The sequence below is a fragment of the Lemur catta genome, chromosome 14, assembly GCF_020740605.2.
Source record: "Lemur catta isolate mLemCat1 chromosome 14, mLemCat1.pri, whole genome shotgun sequence".
Lineage (NCBI taxonomy): Eukaryota > Metazoa > Chordata > Mammalia > Primates > Lemuridae > Lemur > Lemur catta.
Window position 1 is genome coordinate 11,792,576 of NC_059141.1, and position 20,250 is coordinate 11,812,825.

Consider the following 20,250-nt stretch of genomic DNA (forward strand, 5'->3'; position numbering starts at 1 on the left):
GAGGGAAGCCAAGGAATGAACTTTCCTATCTCAAATGGGCTTAAGTAAAGTGAAGGTTTAAGGAACTGGTAAAGTATGATGAAGCCTGAATAGGGTCACTAATGCCTCAGTGAATCCAAAGCTTGGTGTTGGCACCCGCTCCCCCTGGAGGTGTTCAGCAGCTGAGGGATGAGACCTGATCTAAGGCTTGACTCTCACGCTCATAAAGGACCCCAGTGAGGATGCCAGAATGACAGTATTAGGCTGAATAAAGCCCTAGGCCCATGATATGGGACCAGTGGCTGCCCGTAGCTTTTGGGAAAACATCTGAACTCCTTACTGTGGCCTTTAGGGTGCAGTGTTATCTGGACCTTCCCTCCCTCCCTGGCCTCACCTGTGTCTCTCCCTCACTCACTAAACTTCAGGTGTCCCTGGAAAGTGCCCATCTCAGGGTCTTTGCATATTCTGTTTCCTCTTCCTCACACTCCCTCCCCTTTCCCTAAGTCAGAGTCATGTCTCAGGGCTCAGCTCACAAAGAAGCCTTTTTCCACCCTCAAACTGAAACTAGACCTTCCTTAACATCTCTTATCATGTTTCTTCCCTCCTTCTCTTTTCTTTCATAGAAAACATACCAATTGATAATTATATTTCTACAATTATTTGTTTAGATCTTGCCTTGATAGAAGCATCAAGGTCTGTGTAGCCATTGCCATGTTGCCGGATCCCAGCACCTAGCAATAGGAGATGATTCATAAATATTTTGCAGATGTAGGAATGGGGAATTAGAAGTTAATGACTCATCAGGTTGGTAAGCTGGATAACTCCCATTTGCCTCTCCAGATTCAGGCTCCTGCCTCCTTCTCCTGCCCTGTGCCCTGAGACTGCCTCTGTGGACTGCCTGCCAGGGCTGCTTGGTCCATGGCCTTCTGATTGGGTTCAGCCAATGGGAGGCACCAGCAGAAGATCAGAGGGTGGGAGGAGGAAGAGATTGGATTATGTATTCCCCAGGCTCTGACAGGTGCAGCTGGCCCCCGGACTCTCCCTAAGAGAAAATGATCACAGTTGTGGCCTGTGGTCCATTTTAGGAGATTAGCTAAACTTTGGGCACCTTCCTTTTCTGACTCTGTATTCCTAATGAATATTTCTGTATTTATTAAGAGAGGATTTTAGATCGTATAGTTCTTTGATTTTTGGTTTTGCCACCCATTTAGCAGCTAACCCATTCTGTGATTTGATTGTAGCCTTTGGTGAGGTTTAGCTAAGGCACTTTCAGATAGTCTGGCAGGTTCTTATCATCCACACTCGCCTGGTTCCAGCCACAGATTAGCCACTGAATCCAGGGAAAACTTCTTACCTGGGTGGCCAGTGGTGTTTCATCTGGTCAACCTCCATCCCAGAGGACAGAGCTGGAAAGAAGGGGGAGAGTGTTATAGTTCCTTTAGGCAAGAAGTAATTCTTCTTATTTACAGGTCACAAGGCTCTGTTCTATAATAAATGCCAAGGCAGGTCATGGCCATCCTTGCCCTCAAGGGGCTCACTGAGGCAGATTTGCTCCATATAAGGGAAACTTTCCAAAGGCTTGATTCCGTGGAAAATAGAATAGGGTTTAGTTAGTGGGGAGTGAGTTCCCTGCCTCACTTGAATGACATTGCAACTTATGAAGAGGTAGATAGAAGTCAAGCATCAGGTAAGGTGATCTACTTCCGAGGTCATTTTCAAATCTGGGATCCTACAAGAAATTTTGGGAACTATAACATGAATAGAGGATGCTGCTTTTCTATTCAATTAAGAGTCACCTGGAAGGAGTCCATCATTTAAACACACTTTTAAAGAGAGTAAGAAATAACCTAAGAGGTAACAATGCCAAAAGTGATGAGAAATAAGCTGAACAAACACATGTGGGGAACACAGTATCAAGGACAGGTATTGAGGGCCATGCGAAACAGCTGAGTGTGGGAAAGGAATTAAGTAGTGGTTGTTTAAAAGGTATCTTTGGATAAATGGCAGTGATCAAATCCAAGCTCTTAGATCTGTAAAACACTCAAGAAATGAGAGTATTGTTTAATTCCCATTTTATAGCTGAGACAACAGAGGACCAGAAAGGTTAAAGGGCTTAGTATAGGGGCAAATGGAAGAGTAGGGGCTTGATCTCAGGCCTCCACTTCCTACTGTGGTGCTATTATCTCTCCTCTGCCAGGTCTCAGTTTGTTGATCGGTGAAATGGATGGAATCTAGGCTGATCTAGGAAAATTGTCCCTGCACCAAGCTGCCCCCCAAAGAGGGCTGGATAATCCTGTTATAGTTTCTGGTGGTTGGGAGTTGGGGGAAGATGAAGAAAACACACTGGGTTCTCCCAAGCAGTCCAGAGCCTGCCTGGTCTCTTCTGCAGGGTGGCCCAAGGCAGGCCAGCTGGGCCCCAGGCTGCCACTGAGGGACACTCGTTCACTTCCACGTACCTGCCCATGCAAAACCAGCTCAGCTGCTCTCTCCTCTCTGGGGCATCCAGAAGGCCTGAGGCTCTGCCAACTGTCTGATGTGGGAAGGAAGTGAAGGGCAGCACCTGTGGGAAAATTCACTTGCTGACCACATGGTTGGCAGGTGATAGGTGGCAGGGCCAAGGCCTGGGTGAGTCCTGCCAGCTGGCACAGCAGTTGCCCAGGGGATGGGGGTGGCTTGGGTCTTCCTTTGCTTGAACCTTTGTCCCTTAACACCTCATGCATCTGTCCTCTCCCCTTATTCCCCCTGCTCTTGCCCTCCCGTGGCTGGTATCACTTCCTTCTAGGCCACTCCATCTCCCCCTCCAGCTCAGCCTCCTCCCATTTCCCAAAGTCCCTCCTAGCTTAATTCTGTGAGTGGCTTCTCGTTGCTCAGAGATACATGATTCACATGGTGGTTCACACATTCACATTCATTTTTACGTAGCTACAATATGCTTGACACTCTTCCAGTCTTGAGAATACAACGGTGAACAAAACATGCTTCTTCCCTTCCTTCCTGGGACTGATGGTCCCATGGGGCACAGGCAGTGATTACCTACAAATACATAATTACAAATGATCAAAAGCACAAAGAAGAAAAAGCATGTGAGGAGGGCTTATAAATGGGCTACCACATAATTTGGGCTTAGTCTAAAGAGAATAACTCTGTGGAGAGGGATCAGAATTTATGTGGAGTCCAAGCGCCTAAGCTGGGCATGTGAGGGTGGTGTCTTAGTCTGTTTGTGCTGCTATAATGAAATACCTGAGGCTGGGTAATGTATAAAGAATAGGAATTCATTTCTCACAGTTCTGGGGGCTGGGAAGTCCAAGACCAAGGACTTGGTGTCTGGTGAGAGCTGCTCTTAGCTTCCAAGATGGTGCCTTCTTGCTGTGTCCTCACATAGTGAAAGGGGACAACAAAGGATAGATACCACATCCTCATGGGACAGAAGAGATGTAAAGTCCAGGCAACTCTCTGAAGCATCTTTTATAAGGGAATTGATCTCATTCATGAGGGTGGAGCATGCTCATGATTTAATCACTTCCTCAAAGGCCCCACCACTTAATACCACCACAATGGGGATTAAGTTTTGACATGAACTTTGAAGGGACCCAAACATTCAGACCATAGTAGATAGACACTGCTGTGATTGAATTGTGTTCCTCCAGAAAGGTATGTTGGAGTCCTAACACTTACTACCTGAGAATAAGACCTTATTTGGAGGTAGGGTCTTTACAGAAGTAATCAAGTTAAGATGAGGTAATTAGGGTGGGCCCTAATCCAATATGATTGGCATCCTTATAAAAAGGAGAAATTTGGACACAGACAAACACACATGGGAGAATGCCTTGTGAATATGAAGGCAGACATAGCCAAGGAATGTCAAATATTGCCAGCAAATCATTAGAAGCTAGGAGTAAGGCCTGGAACAGATTCTCCCTCACAACTCTCAGAAGGAACCAACTCTGCTGACACCTTCATCTCAGATTTCTGGCCTCCACAACTCTGAGACAATAAATTTCTGTTGTTTAGGCCCCTTAGCTTATGGGACTTTGTTATGGCAGCCCCAGCAAACAAACAGCCACCATCTGGCCTCTGCCCAGCTTCATTTCTGCCACTCCTTTGACACCTTCCCAGCTGATAAATGCCTGTATTGAAGGGCTCACAGTTCTGGAAGGAGCCTGATTTTCCCCTCTTCTGCATTTTTGCCAGGGATGTCACCACATCTCCCCACAACCTCTCCCCCCACCCAGCTCATTTCTCCCTGCTCCTTCATTCCAGGTCCCAGGACAAACTTCTTCTATTCTCAAAGCCTGTGACACTGGATGTCTCTTCCACATTTTCAGTTCCAGATCATACTGCCCAAGATTTCTCAGACCAGTAAATACATAAACTCTATTTTTTTTTCTAAAAAGTTCTCAAAACCTCTTGGAATTTTCCTATTGATTTCATTTTATTAAGCATCAACTCAGGAGACAAAAGTTCTACTGCAAATTATCCTAACAAAGAGAAAGTTTTATTTGTATTACTAGTAAAAAAAATAGATGATCACTGAAAGGAAAACAAAAAATTAGTAATTTGTCAGAGAAAAGTGTGCATGGGAGCCCTGGGAGATGAATACACTTGCATCATGGCAGATGGTCACCTGCCTACACGTGGAGATCACCTGTGGGCTTTATAAAAAGGTCTGTGGCTTAGGATTGCTCTTTAATTGGTCAGGGTAGAGATTGGAAGTAGATCACTCCCTCCCCAGAGAGCCCTGTACTTCCCATCTCCCCAAGTGAGTGTGTTTGGGTCAAGGATCTATGGGGCTGAGCTTGGACTCCCCAGAGTGTGTCAGGAGGTGGATGCTAGATAACCACACTGATTGGCAGTCAAGGTCCAGGCCTTGGAACCTGTTGTTCTTTGCCTTCCTGGAGTTTTCTCCAGCTGCATATCTGATAAAAGGACACAGGTTCCAGGAGAGGAATGTAGGGATGTGGGAGGACTGAGCTGGCTCTGCTCCAGCTCAGGTCTCCCTCCATCCATGGCCTCCCCGGCCCCTGCAGTTGGGACCCAGGTCTTTCCAGGTCACCCTGAGGCTCAGGGCAGCACCTAAGCTACATTCTTATGGTGTGGCCAAGAGCCTTGGGAAGCCTGCCCGACTGACTTCCTTTTTCCATGGCTGTGTGCTCTTCTCACTTTTCTTCCTATTTTAAGATCATTTCCCCCAAATCATCGTTTATAGCTGAGGAGTGCAGTGAGACAGGCTGTCCTTGGGCAGGGAGCAGGGTTCTTACCCATGGACAACCAGCCACACCCTCTCCATTATACCTAGGTTTCATTCACCACTCTCAGAGGTCGTCATCACCTCTTGCCTGGATATCCGCAGTGGCCACCTTCTCCTAGCTGGCCTCGAAGCCTGCAGTCCTTCAAACCTGGGCCTAAACCCACTGGCTCTGTGGAGCTTTCCCATCTTGATCCTTCCCTCTTCTGGGACACCCTGTCCTGGGACTTACCTTGTTTTTTGTTCCTAGAAGGCAGCTACTGTGAGCTCCTTCTAGGAAGGGGCGCAGAGTCCGTGTCTTCTGCTTTCCACTCTCCCCAGTGCCTGGCACGGGGGTAGGAACAGAGCTGGTGTTTGATGTTTGCAGAATCTAAGTTGCATTGATTGAGCTCTTTGCCAACGTGGCGCAGCCTTGCCTGGGGTGTGGTAAAACTGTGACAGAGGGCCTCTGCCTGGGCTCCGTTCTCTCGCTCGGCGCTAGGTGTCCCCTCCCGCCACCATCACCTTTATCACCCTCATCATCACCACTGTTTAACCGAGCACTCCGCCCTGTGCCCTGTCCTGGGGGGCCTACAGTCGCTCCTTCCATCCTCGCCACAACCCTGTGTTTGAGGGATAACTGGAGCCCATTCGCATTCAAGTTTGACGTGGCATTGCTGGTTAGAAACAGAGGCCAGGCACCGGAACTGCCGTGGTGGGATGTGGGGCCTGGTGATCCAGGAGGAGACCCTCTGGGGAGGCAGTGACTTTCCCGGATGACCTCAGGACAGGCTGGGCCACCTCAAACAAGGCTCAAAGTACAGGGTCTGTGTGGGTGGGGCCACTGATCAGCAACGACTACTGATTGGCCAGGGGCTCCCAGGGGCCCAAGCCGATTGGCTGACGGAATAGCCCCGCCCAACAGGGCCCGCTCCGTGCGCTCCTTCTGGAAGCCCGTCCCTCCCACCCCTCCTCAGCCAGCCCAGTCCCGAGAAGAGCCGGCCAGACACTGCTCCTTGCCCGGGGGAGTCGGCGCTGGAAGCCTGTCAGCGCTCTTCGCAGGTGCCCGCCACAGGCTCTGCATTCCTCACCCAGGGCCAGGGCCGCCCAGGGGTCCCACCACCACCAAATCTGCCGCCAGAGAGGGGCCTCAGCATCCCCGGACCTTTCCCTCAAGGTGGTCAAGGTGAGTCAGGAGCCCGACCCTCCGTCCTGACTGGAACGCCAAGTTTGAACAGCTACCCCCACCACTGGGCCTCAGTTTCCCCCTGAAAGATGAAGGGCGGGGCTAAAGGCTGGCAGAGCTCTAGTTCTGCTGCTAATTGCCACCCTCTCAGGTAGAGAGAATACAGGGGGCACGGGGACCAAGGAAGCTGGGGAGAAGTGGTGTGTGATCAGAAGTCAGTGGCGAGAAACCCAAGTATATGGAAATGCTCATGAAATTTTTTAATGTTCGATTCCCTCTTGTCGCCACGGGCGGCAGCTGACGCCAAAGATAGACGTGTTGAGTAGACAGAGGCATCAGTGGATTTTACTGATGTGAACACAGCAGGCATTCCTGCCTGGAGTTTAGCAGGGCGTGACAGTGAGCAGCACGCCTTCTCTCACAGTATCTTCGCTGCAGAAGTTGTACCTGCGGAGAAAAACGAGCGCTTTTTAAGTGTTTGGATATCCTTAGTGAATGCCCCGGTGATTTGAGTTGTTAAGCAAAGGTAATTACTGATTTACAATTCAAAAGACATGAGGCGACCACTAGGGCTGTAGCTTCAACCGGTTCCCGGAGAACAGGTTGCATCAGGGCTTTCCCGGGTGGGCTTCCATTATATTATACCTTTCCAAACATCCTTAGGCACAAGCCAGCAAAGATACTTACACTGTCTGCTCCTCTCCCTTTTGCACGGTGATCTTGGCTGCACCCACTTTGGGGAGGGTTGGATTTACCACGTTGTTATTCCAAAGAAACTTGACTTTCTCAATTGTTCCAACATCAAGCTGTGCATCAAACTCACTGGTATGGGTTGTGCCTGATTTGATAATCCCACTTGACAGAGAGAAACAGAAACAATCTTGTTCATAGAAATGAGTTCTAATGACCATATACGACCATGCTGCTTTTTTTCTATTTTAGATAAACAGGAGTATTTTTCCAAATTAATTTCCAAATAAAGGAGGTAGAAGTGGAAAAGCCAGCTATATGCCAGCAGCTTCCAACAATTATTTATGGGTTTTTAAACTGTAGTTAATTTTTCCTCAAAACTTTCTTATAAAAAAATAATATAATTCCTTCATATTATTTTGTATTTGTTTCTGGAAGAATTATTTGTACAAAAATAAGTGAGCCATGTAGTTTAACACAAGAAGTATGTGTTATTATGCTAATTAGAAAATAAGATATCTGAGGTAATATTAGATTTGTTTATTCATTTATTTTTGAGACAGGGTCTTGCTCTGTCACCCCGGCTAGAGTGCAGTGGCATCATCATAGCTCACTGCAACCTCCAACTCCTGGGTCCAAGTGATCCTCCCACCTCAGCCTCCCCAGTAGCTGGGACTAGAGGTGTGCATCACTATGCCAGGCTAATTTTTAATTTTTTTTTGTAGAGATGGAGTCTCTCTATGTGGCTCAGGCTAGTCTTGAATTCCTGGGCTCAAGTGATCCTCCAGCCTGGGCCTCCCAAAGTGCTAAGATTACAGGGAAGAGCCACCTCACCCAATCTAGATTTATTTATTTTTTAAATTTGATCTATTGAGAGAGAAAGAATTAAATACCTGGGTTTACAATAGAGAAAAGAAAAATTATTAGCAGAAATCTGCAATTCAGTACATAAACTAAGTACAGTCATGTGTTGCTTAAGGACAGGGATACTTTCTGAGAAATGCATCGTTATGTGATTTTGTTATGTGAGCATAATAGAGTGTTCTTACACAAGCCTGTGTGGTATAATGCGTGCTGCTCTGAGGCTACAAACCTGTACGGCACATAACCGTACTGAATACTGTAGGTAATTGTAACATAATGGTAAATATTTGTGTATCTAAACATATCTAAACATATAAAATGTACAGTAAAAATATGGTATTATAATCTTATAGGGCAACCGCTGTATATGCGGTCTGTGTTGTTGACCAAAGCATTGTTATGTGGTACATGGCTATAATTTAAAATCCATTGATATATAAAGAGATAAGAATTCAGATTAAGTATATGGCTTGAAGGCTGTGTATATCATCAAATGAGATGTAACACTAAAATAAGAAATTACCTGAAGACTTCATACTGGTGAGTGTTTCCCTTATCTCCAAACAAAGCAACTTTGACCCGACCAGTGGCTGTTCTTCCAGACAATGTTATGGAAACCCCATATCTCCAGCCTGCACAGAGGATAGAATAGTTCAGTTTATTCACATGCAAAATACGTGACTCAAATCCCAGTCTTCTGTCTCCTTCCCTTACATTGAGGCATCAAAGTATAAGAAATTCTACTTATTAATCTATAATTGAAACTAGGCCTTAATGGGAAGTACGTGTTCAGCCATAGCCCATTAGAGACTTGTACTGCCCAGTAAGGGGTTCTCTAAGCACATGTGGCTGCTTATATTTAAATTCAAATTAAATAAAGTTAAACATTTAGTTTTTCAGGTATACTAGCTGCATTGCAAGTGCTAAATTGCCACAGGAGGTGAATGGCTACTGTATTGGACAGCACAGAACATGTCCCTCATTGCAGGAAGTCTGTTGGACAGCTCTGCTCCAGACTTGCAGTACTATGAGTTAGGGTGAAAAGAGAAGGAACGAGGGAAGGTGGCTCAGGAGTGCCATTGATGAGCACCTCAAGAGCAAGGGCTGTGTCTCATTTCTGTAGTCCCAGGGCCCTGGACAGTCTCCAGCACAGAGTAGGTACATGGGCAGTTGTCACCTAGATTTCTACCTGGAGTGCTGTCCCAGTGCCTGGATGCACGCACACATATAGCTGCATAAAAATACACATACACATACATAAACCTATACACATAGGACCACACACATACACATAAATGCCAACACACAAACACATATATAAACATGCATATGCACAAACACACAAACACACATGTACATGCACATATCTACACATGTACACACACATAAATACATGCATACACACTTTGCCTAACTCCTATTCATCTTTCGTATCCTCAGAGACATTGCTCCGGACTCTCCCTCTGGACAGGGCCAGGTCCTCTGTCCCATAATGCCACAGCAGAAGCCCACCAAGCCCGACACACTTGTAGTTGCTTATTCAGTTTCTGTCTTCTCTGCTGGATTATAAATTTCATGAGTACAGTGTCTTATTTATCCCTGCATCCCCAGTGTCTAGCATAGCCTGTGGCCCATCAATAAATGTTGGTTAAGGAATGAATACATAGTTACCGAATGTTTAATTTGTTGTTGTTAAAACATGGGCAAGTATTTTATGCATCACTACATCAGTGGAAGGATTGATAATCAATGTCTTCTTACAAAAAATATATATTCGTAGTGATGGAACATTCTGTATCTCGATTTGAAGGTAGTTACACAACCATTTGTCAAAACTCATAGAACTATACACTGAAAAGGGTGAATTTTCCTGACTATAAATTATAACTCAATAAATCTGACCTTAAAACTATATAAGACATGTATTATATTTTATATTTATATATTTATATAGATTCATAGCCTCTGTTTTTACTGGGCCACATATTATAGAGCTGTCATACGGAAGTTTTGGTACAAAGTGGTCCAAATATGCCCAGTCTCTACCCTATGTCCTAGTCCATTTGGCAGGTTTTGTAGATAAATCACCCTCCCCTTGAATCTCACCCCTACTCCACCAGAGAGGCAGCCCCTGGGCATCAGGAATGCATAGACAGAGTGGGGAAAATGGAGAATGGAGTTGGGATTCTTAAGGGGCACAGCCCAGGAAAGATCTGGTATTAAATAAATGTTTACTGAGTGAATAGAACAACAGATGTGTCTGACACAATCTTAAAAATAAAAGGAACAATAAACTGTGGAGTGGCAAAAATTCAGGGTAGCTGGTCACAAACTGACATGCAAATTGTCATAATCCCATTAATTATACTATTTGCTTCCACTCATTTCATGCCATACAAATAAAATGGAAGAAATGCAGGGTCTTTCTAAATCTTCAGTTGCATCTTAAATGGGATACTTTGGGTGGATGCGTCCTTTTCTAAGATAATCAAAATGTACCCATAAATATTTCAGGTTAGAGGCAAGCCCTTCATTTGTAACAGAAACTATATTTTCTTTACCTGGACAGGTAGGCAAAGTACAACTTACGAGCAAAATTGCTGGCATCTCCTGTGTTCAAGAAGAATTTCTGCTGCTCCTCACTTGTCTTGCCAGCAAATTTATCAGCATAGTGACCCATCTGTGGGCACCCTTGATCTGGACAGGGGAAGCACTTGTTCTAATGAGAAGAGGTAGATGAGACTGTAAGGTGGATTTGTCTTTTTATGACTGATACATGTGGGGGAGCAGACACTCAGTTTTCCTATGGCCTGAGCATTCTCATTTGTAACAGGAAGGGGGTTAGAACAGATAATTTCTAAATTACTTTCATTCAGGGCAGGGTTCCCAACCCTTATGCATAACACATTAGAATTATTTGGGAGCTTTAAAAATACTGATGCCCAGGACCCAGGTTAGATGAATTATACCTTCTATTGAGTAGTATGCTGGCGAATGATTAGCAGCTCATTCTCTGGGACAAAAAGCCTTGATTATAGCATTTACCAATTTCCATGGTGTAAATCCTCTGACAGTGGCCAATTTCAGACTACCAATATGATGTCCCTGAATGTGGAGTTGGGAAGGGATGCTCACGCTGGCTCCTATAAATCAGAACAGGCAGGCTCCAGCCTATCTTTTCTTCCAGCTTTCCCCTTCTTGCCAGCCTGGCACATAGGACCCCAGCATCCACCCTGCCCTCTCTCTGGTGTGAGAGCTCTTGTCTCACACATTCTTTTGTTCTGGCTCTGCCCTTGTCAGAAATGTGCACTCCTCTTCCTTCTAAATTCTGTCATTTCCAACCCAGATTCAAATGTTGCCTCTTTCAGGCAGCCTTTCTATATCATTGAATTGACTGGTCGTCTCTCTGATTTCCCAGAGTTTTCTCTCCCACATGACTAATCTCATCTAGAATTTTAGCCACTTCCTGCCTACAGTTTTTTTTTTTTTTTCTTTCTGGACTCCACAGGACCCTGAACTCTGAGGGACAATGCAAAACACATAGTGAGAAGGCATTGCAGATCCCAAACACAGTAGGACACCTGTCCCACAGTAGGGTGGTCACCATCATTCAAGTCAGGACATTAAGCTTACAGACTGGAAGGACTTGTAGGAAGCACAGGGGTATGCAGCAAACCCGTCTGGGTTGAGGATGCTGTCTGAGTAATACTTGTAGCTTCTTAGGTGATTGCAAGCCACAAAGTCCCGAGTTCCTGGGGAAACAAATGAGAACCTATGCATAGGTGGTTGGGGGGTTTGGAATAGCTTCTCTGCCTCTGTCTCCAAAGTGGGACCATATTTTCAGAAATTTAAGATAAGTCTCAAATCCAGCCACAATAATGACAATTAACATATAGAGGGTGCTTTCTGTGTGTCGGGCCATGTTTTGATCACTTTGCATGCATTGTCCATGTTATCCTCACCTTTCCTAGGAGATGGGTACCATATCATCCCTATTTACATCCATATATTGCCATATAATTTATAGTTTACAGGAAAATCTACAGATTACAGCCTCAGATTTACAGATCATAGCTAGTAAGTGGGAGAGCCGGTAATTAAACCCAAGCCCATCCCTCTAACCTCTGTGCCATCTGGTTTCATAGGCAGCAAGGTGGAGGTCTTCAAAGACATGACCAGATGTGACATGACCTTAGATATGATAAAGCCAGTGCAAGGACATTTTCATGCTGCACTTATGCAACTGAAAGGAGGGCTGAATAACTTTAGGTAACTTTGTCTGAGCATCACTCTTATAGTGTCTTGATCTTCCTTGGTTCCTGGCAACTCCTGCCAAGTGACAAATGTCACAGCACAGCTTCCAGACCTGGCTTGAACTTGCTTGGCCATTACTGGTGGAGGGTTTAGGCTACCCTATCCATGCAAACCCCCATAAGACTGTGAAAGACAAAATGCATTTGTCCTCATTCTTAATAATTGCTTTGATGGCATCCATACTTGCCAAGCCATTTTGATGAAATTCAATAAAAATCATTGCTCCTTATAAAAGCCCACTAAGGATTTTAACCTGTGTGGTGCCACATGACAAGTTTGGCATAAAATTTCACCTGTCCATAGTCCTTTTGACCTCATTAGATACAGAATCAGAGCGCATCTGAAGGATTGCCTTTATTCCCAGATGTGCTAGATCAACAACAAAGAGTTGGAGTAGCAGACTCCACTGTAACCCTCCTTACCTAGGATGGTCCCTCATTCCTGCTCAGCATAGGTGAACAATGGCTTCATTGTGCAAATGGCTTTGCCATGGAAACCATTGGGGATATCCTCATTCTGGATACCAAATTAGATCTAATTATATAAGTTTGAACCATATCATTGACTCCTAAGGGAGAATTTGCAGAAAAATCTTCCTAGTTATAGTCAGGATGTTTACTCTTCTGGTATTTCCTTTTTCTGTTAGTTAACTACCAATTGATTGTTGGAGTTATAGCTTTAAGCAACAGTTTTATAATTCTTTGTTTCTTGTACACTCTAGGACATCAACAGCAATGTTCTAAGGAAGTACAAAATCAGTAGAGCTGAGATATAAAAAATGATATATAGCTACATTTTTCCAAAATAATGTCCAGAAGGGGAACTGTATATTTTTAAAGAGAGATGTGTTATCATTCCTAAGATTTTCTCTGGAAAGGCACTGCTCACTCCAGGGAAGTGTTGCCCTCCCTGCTTCCCTCAACCCCACCAGAGCTATACCTGCCCAGATGCCATCAAGGTCCACGATCTGCGACAGGGCATTCTTCTTGCATCCTGGCATGTTCTCTCCTCCATTGGGGAAGAAGTCAAGGTACCCACCAGTTGGTTTGTTCCAAAACCTGAAATGTTTGGACAAGCAATGAGCTTTTTGTAATGCAAGGCTATCGTGGTTAAAACACAATTGCACATGCTTGAAGCTGGAGCACTGTGGGTCTCACCCAAGAATGGAATCAGGGGAGCTGAATCCGTGTGAATCACATCAACAAAGGCAGCATCAGAGGGGTCAAGTCGCACCTCTTCAGCAGTACCCTCGAAACTTGCCTCTACGGGATCCAGCCCTAAAAGAGATGGTCAGCACTATAGAACAATAGCCCTGACTATAGGTGTCAGCGGGATAGGGGTGTACAGTTGCCTAGGCTATGCAATGCTCAACTCAAGGGGGGCCATGCCCTGGAGTTTTACAGTGCCATGGCCCTGGGTGCTGAATATGAGGACCTAGAGTCTCAATGTAACTCATTACAAGAGGGCCCCAGTGACATGGATAGAAGGCAGATGAGCCAAGAAATTGAGAGGTTTTTTTGAACAAGGATTTTTTTTCCACATCAGATTCTCCCATTTACTGTCTTCTTCAACATCTTATGTTTCTCCCCAAGTTTGAAGAAAAAAGGGGAGAAGCACAGTATGGTATCATGGTTAGGAACACAGAATTTGGGGCCAGGTCATCTGTCTTCAAATCCCTACTAAACTACTTTGGGACAAGTTGCAAGACCTTGAGTAAGTTACTCAATCTTTTTGTGCCTCAATTTCCCTACTTTATAAAATGGGGTAATAATGGCATCTGTTTTATATGGTTGTTATAGATTAAATGAGTTAATATGTAGCACTTAGCACAGTGCCTGGCATATAGTCATGGCCATATAAGTAAAATATTAATATTTTTGAATATATTTCCTTCTTGACAGGGCTCCTGGATTTGTTAATAGTTTTTTGAAGATTTGGTCAGAGCAGCTGAAAAAGTATGACTATAAATGTAGTTATCTGCTAAAAATAAAAGGAGGTTTTCTTACAAAGATAGAATTGCTTAAGCCAAACATCAGCTTAATCATGTCTGAATCTCAGTTCCACCACTGACTAGTTGTGCAACCTTGGGCAAGTTATTTGCTTCCCTGAGCCTGCTTCTTTAGTTCTGAGGATTAAATGAGAAAATATAAAGCACTTTTTGCAGTATTTGGGATAAGCAGGCACTTAATCTATGCTTACTATAATAATTACTTATGTTATATAGGTATATTTCATTGTTGTTATAATTCAAATGCTTTGCTTCAGTTAATAGGATGCTTTTGGCCATAATGGTGGCTGGGTTTCTTTTACTAGCAGAGGCAGTGGGGAAACATAATTTTCAGGTTCTACTGTGCCCTTGATTTGAAAGAGAAGGAGGAAAGAAGTGACAATATAGCCGCTTCTTGATTATGTTTTGCTCATTTTCATACTAGCCTTACCCTGCATTTTCCGGGGTGCTCAGTCTTGCTGCGCGACCTATACCACCAGAAAACTTGGACCTAGAGAGGTGGGACCAGGACAGAGATGGAAGAAGCAAAGGGGGACAAAGCTATGACTCATGGGCTTCTTGGGGGCTTCCTAAAATGTTTTGTGCAGGCTCCACCCTGCTCTGCCACAGCCCAGGGGGACAGTCTCCTTCAGGGCAACTCTACACTGGGCTGCATCCTTGTGACCACATTCTGGGGTTACTAGGGACAAAACATGGGGCCCTGCCCCTGAGGCCTTACCAGTAATCCTGCCCACGCCTGGGGTCCTGCTCCCTGCCTCTCCAGCCACGTGGGCTCCCAGGCTGTGGCCAATGAGGTGGACATTGGAGGGTGAGTAGCTGTAGTTTGTCTAGAGAGGGGAGATTGTATTTTCAGGATATTTTTTTGTGCTGTGGTTTTTCTAACATGCCAACCTGATAGTATCACTCCTCAGCCGAAAACCTTCTATGCCTCCCACTGCCCTCAGGATCAAACCCAAACTCATTGCGAGGGTCCTCAGAACTTTCCTAATTCATCATCTATTTTTCTAGACTCTTCTCCAGCCAAACCCTTTTTTGAACTTTCAGGCACTTGAATATGTTGTAGTCTTTCCCCTCTGGGCCTGGTTTATTCTTCTCCCATTTTTTGTCCATCCCCCAAGCACTGGCCCAGCTGCAATCAACACAGGCTAGCCTTCAGCTCTCAACTTAGATGTCTCTTCCTGGGGAGACCTCCTTAACCACCCCCACAGCAGTCTGGATTAGCTGCCCCCCGTGTGTTCCCATAAAGCCTGTGCTCTCCCCATCAGAACCCCCAATAGATCACACTCTATAGTGATTGCAAGTCTTCACTGCAAGCACTTTGAGAGCCTGGATCTCATTCATCCTCTTTACTTCCTCACGTGCTCCTGATACTGTGCTCCAAAAATACCGAAAAACAAAAACAAACAAACAAAAAAAACCAATTCCAAATCAAATAGAGCTACGAGGTGTTTGCAAATGTTGTTCTCAAGAGACGTTCACACAAAGACACCTCATTTATTGGTCTACAGTGCCTCTTGTACAAACACCAAGGGTTTTGCTTTCTGCAGGGGTACAGAAGTGGATTCTTTTGTAGACCCTTTAAATATAACACAGAAATGGCTGAGCCCTTTACCTCGTATAGAAAATAGTCATAAAGAATTACTGACTTAACTTAAAGAATTAGCTAAAATGAAAGACCAGAGTAGGAAAAAACAACCAAAATCACTGTGGCACAAGAAATTCCCCAATGTCAACAGAACCCACATCAACAGGCCAACAGAGTTGGTACATGCCAATTGCACATACTGCCCTTTGGCTCCAATTGTCTTTCCCTAGCAATGCTGTGTTTTGTCCCAAACAGAACTCACCTGGTGTCATAGGTGGCCCCTGAAGCTAGATGGTCTGGGCCCAAAAGACAACACTTCTATTCACCTGCTCTATGATTTTTTTTGGCAAACTAGTTAAGCTTACTGGGCCTTCATTTCTTTGTTTATAAATTGAAGATGATAATAAAAGCCCCCACCTCCTAAGTGTTAGCAATTATTATATTTTCTTCTACTGGTGTGTCATCATTAAGGCAAATTTCAGTTTTAGAAGTAAGATCCTGAAAGAAATGTCAATTCTTTCTAATTCTTCTTTAACCCATAATTCCCAGCTTCATCTTTACCCAACAGAGACCAGTGGGCTCTGCTTTCCTCCTCCCGTGGCCCATCTGGCTGACTCACCGAGAGGATTTTGATCATCTGGGCCACCTGGGCACCCACCACTTGCACGTTGTTGGCGGCCTGCGTGTAGGTGGTTTGGGAGCCCTTCTTCCAGTCCACACAGATGCAGTTCACCGTCTCCACCTTGAACAAGTTCTGGTGTTGGGGAGATACCAGAGTATTATCCTGAGGGCACGGGAAACCCCATCCAGCGGGGCTCAGAAATGGCCACTTCCCTCTTCTCCTGGCTGGGGCACTGAGATAAACTAGACTCTGTTAGGGAATCCTGTTGTCAGTTAGGAGTTGTCCTTCAGGGCCAATCGCAAAGGCAAATCGATTCCCTCTCTAGCTTGCAGATTAATTAAAACCTGGCCACTCTCTGGTTTTCTTCAACCATATTCAATAAGGTTGATTAGGAGGGGAAAAACAATTGCATCATTAAAACAGCCCTATTTTGAAAAGGAAAGGCCTTAACTGAAATCTCCAGTGGCCAGTGTCTAAATGACCTTGTAGATTTGACTGTGAGAGGTCCTTTCAGCCATTTGGCAATGCCCCAGCCTCCTGGGCATTTACTGAGCTTCAGAGTGGGAGGGAAGCTTCACTACTTTTACAGTCAGGACAGCACAGTATTTCATGGAGGAAACAAGCTCTGCAGATATTTGAAAAATAGGATTGCAGTGATTTAAAAGAGATTGAGAAAGGAAAACTTCTTCCTGGATGTCAAGGGAGCTGATATATTCTTAGGAGTTCTGTCAGGCAGTACATATGACCAGCTTGAGTTTAAAATGGTGCTTTGAATTTAAAATCCACTTGAAATCTTTTCACATATAGGATGCTAATATGTGTGATCAACATACACAGAGATACTGAGAGTTTTTTCCTCAGGACTTTTATTTTCAAAGCAATCCTGAGGAATCTCTCATAACCCTGGAGAATTTGGGGTATAACTGTATCAATCAGATGCTTATGAATGATAGGACAGGAAAGGTGCCAAGTGAAATATCTGGTAAACCAAGGCCAAATGCAGAATGACTTTAATTTTCTGTGTTTGTAATTTTTCCTGTTGACATTACTGACTGGCATTGTTGATATATGTGTGGAAGGCAGCCTCTTGGGGTAAATTTGAAGGTGAGAGAAAAATAGATTGAACCAGTGCACTCATAAACAGAAAGAATGATAGTATATTATGCATGTATGTATCTGTGTATGTGTGCCTGTGCATGTGTGCACACATCTGTGTGCACATATGTGTCTCTGTGCACACGTGTGTGCTCACGTGTGTATTCTTCTATTGCTGTCCTTCTGACTAATATTACATGTAGGTGGGTGGGGCACTTTCTATTCTGCCAGTTTAGTCAGCCAATCTTAGGTCTCTATATCTCAGATAAATTGTCGTAGCAACACATCTCTGACTGTCAGGAATGTGGGAAAGATTTGAACAAAAAGAACATAATCCTTTGTTTCTGGGAATACAAAGTACCCTCACTAAAAATGGAAGCAGAAAACATTGAGCCATGGTTTAAGCAGAAATGAGATAGTGGGAGTATTTTTCACATATCTTTCACATGTGGTTGCATCAGGCTACAGATGTAGTTCAGAAACATTGAAAGGAATTTTTATTTTTGTGAAGAGAGACATTTTAACTATATAGAGTTACCTAATATGTAAGGATTTCCTGTTGTCGAACTCATTGTTGTGAGTGTGTAAAGCGAGGTGGAGACTTTAGTGGGAAGCTGTGGCTGCAACCAGCGCAGGGATCAGAGTGGGCTCCTACCTGGCACATGTCTGTCACCCAGCCCTCATCTCCCTTGTCTATGAAGCCGTGGATGATGAACCGGGTCTTCCTGTTCGTTTGAAAATTCGATGCCTCAATCGTTGATGGATCTGAGAGGAGGAGAGTCTGTGACAAATGCAGAAGCGCTGCATGTTTTTGCAGCCCAGCCCTGCAGGCCTGTCTCTCCCCTTCCTCCGCTTGTCCCAGTGCCTTGACTCTTCAAAGCTTAGCACAAAGCCACCTCTTCCATAAAGCCCACTCTGATCTCCCTTTCCCTGCCCCATCTCCCCAGGCCAGTAACCCCTGCCTTCACTGGGTCTGGATTGTGGCTCACAATCTTACCTTCCATGTGGTTCTTGTTAAATAGTAAGCTCTTTATCCCAGACCAGAATCACATAACAGCTAGAGGTCTGGCAAATGTGACCCATTCATTCATTCTAACCAACATTTGCTGAAGACCTACTCAGACTAGGTCTGGCAAACCCTGGGTGGCAGATGGAGGGATGTGGTGGAGCAGGGCAAGATGGAGGAAGAGGGTACAGAGATAAAGAACCCGTGGTCTGCCAGGTGGGCACGCCCCTCACCCAGTGACAGTGATGTTAAAATGACAGAGGTCTCACTTGAAAGTTGTTTGGGTTTTCGTTGGTGTAGAGCAGGAAGCGGGTGCTGATCTTCTCAGGGCTCCAGGGGAGAACTTTCAAGGGCCTAATTGCAGTCCCAGCCCAGGGCTCAGTGTCAGAAAAGCACCCGAGGTCCTCATAGCAAATTTCTTTGCCTACAGAGAAAGGATGAATCTGCTCAAGGAATGCCTCCTGAGGCTGGGCTCTGGGATATCACTGCTGTCCGGGCCTGGTACTCTCCTGTCCAGGATAGTCTGAAGACAATGAATGCACCCACCTCGGCCCCTCCCACTTTCTTCTTGGCCCCAGTGTCCACCTACTGGCTTGGGACCAGTCCCATTGCATCCCACAGGGACACCAATGGTACCTTCGCTTAGAACCACCCTCAAAACTTAAAAAGTTCTGAGTCCCATCCCTAGCTCTTCTGATATGTTTATTTCACTAATGTAATAACAGGCATTGATAAGTCAGTATGTTAAGCCAGGAAGTGTTTAATGCTTTACCTAGGAAAGCTGGCCGTGAACACCCTGGGCATGAAGGCAGGCCAGTGGGGAGATGCTCTGAAGCGGGGGCCCCCTCAAACTGCCCAGCCTACTTTCCCAGGCAGAGAGTGTCAGCCCCACCCGCCTCTCTCCAGAACCCAGGAGAAGTTGGGAGCCCTGCTGCGGCTAAAGCTTCCTCTGGCCAGTGCAGAGATCTTGGATTTAAGCCCTTTCCAAGGACCAGGTGTGATGTTTCTTACCGTTGGCTGCTCCCAGCAGGAAAAGCATGATTGTCCAGAAGATCGGCATCTGTAATAAATTTAAACATGTTCAGCCTCACCGGGCATTACCAGCGCAATGAGCAAAGACTCTCAGCACTTCAAGGCTGTTTGCTTTGCCTCTACTTCCCAGCAGGAAGGTGAAAGGAGTGACAAAAGTGGCTTACCCTGTCCAGTGTGCCAGATGTTCCCCCTCACTGGATCGAGTCCCCAGGCCTTTTTTATTTTTTTATATTCCAGCCTTATCATTTCGGCGCTACTTCAAGAAAACAGCAGGTGATGATAGCACATGCTGTGTGCACTTAATGTTTTAATCTGCACAAATATACAAAACAAGATTAATAACAGTGGTCAAATCTTTTCACAAGTCTAGGAAGATGAAAGAATGCTTGGTTAAAGGGGGGAAAAATCACTAACTTTGTACTTATGTAACTATGCAGGCACTCATGAGCTGAAGGGGCCCTACTTTTCAATTTTCAATTTCATCACCAAGTAGTTTACAGGTCTCAATAAGGACATAGCATCTAACTCTGATAATGGAGGGCAGTATTTCTCACTTAGAATAGATGGAAATGCCATCAAATAGCTGAAAGTGGAGGGAAGTATCTGATTAAGAAAACCTCTTCTCTCTCTCTCTTTCTCTCTTGC

The 20,250-nt window shown here is 44.9% G+C and overlaps 1 protein-coding gene across 1 annotated transcript; it reads right to left on the reverse strand.

The window, feature by feature from the left end:
- Positions 1–6,715: 6,715 nt before the first annotated feature.
- PNLIPRP1 (pancreatic lipase related protein 1) lies at positions 6,716–19,633 on the reverse strand. Its single transcript, XM_045568834.1, is given in 13 exon segments — positions 6,716–6,836; positions 7,077–7,244; positions 8,467–8,575; positions 10,533–10,662; positions 11,577–11,695; positions 13,197–13,295; positions 13,298–13,315; positions 13,415–13,534; positions 14,984–15,092; positions 16,470–16,604; positions 18,223–18,348; positions 18,843–18,997; positions 19,585–19,633. Coding segments are annotated over 13 exon segments (1,401 nt in total). The 3' UTR covers positions 6,716–6,772.
- Between the last annotated feature and the right edge of the window lie 617 nt (positions 19,634–20,250).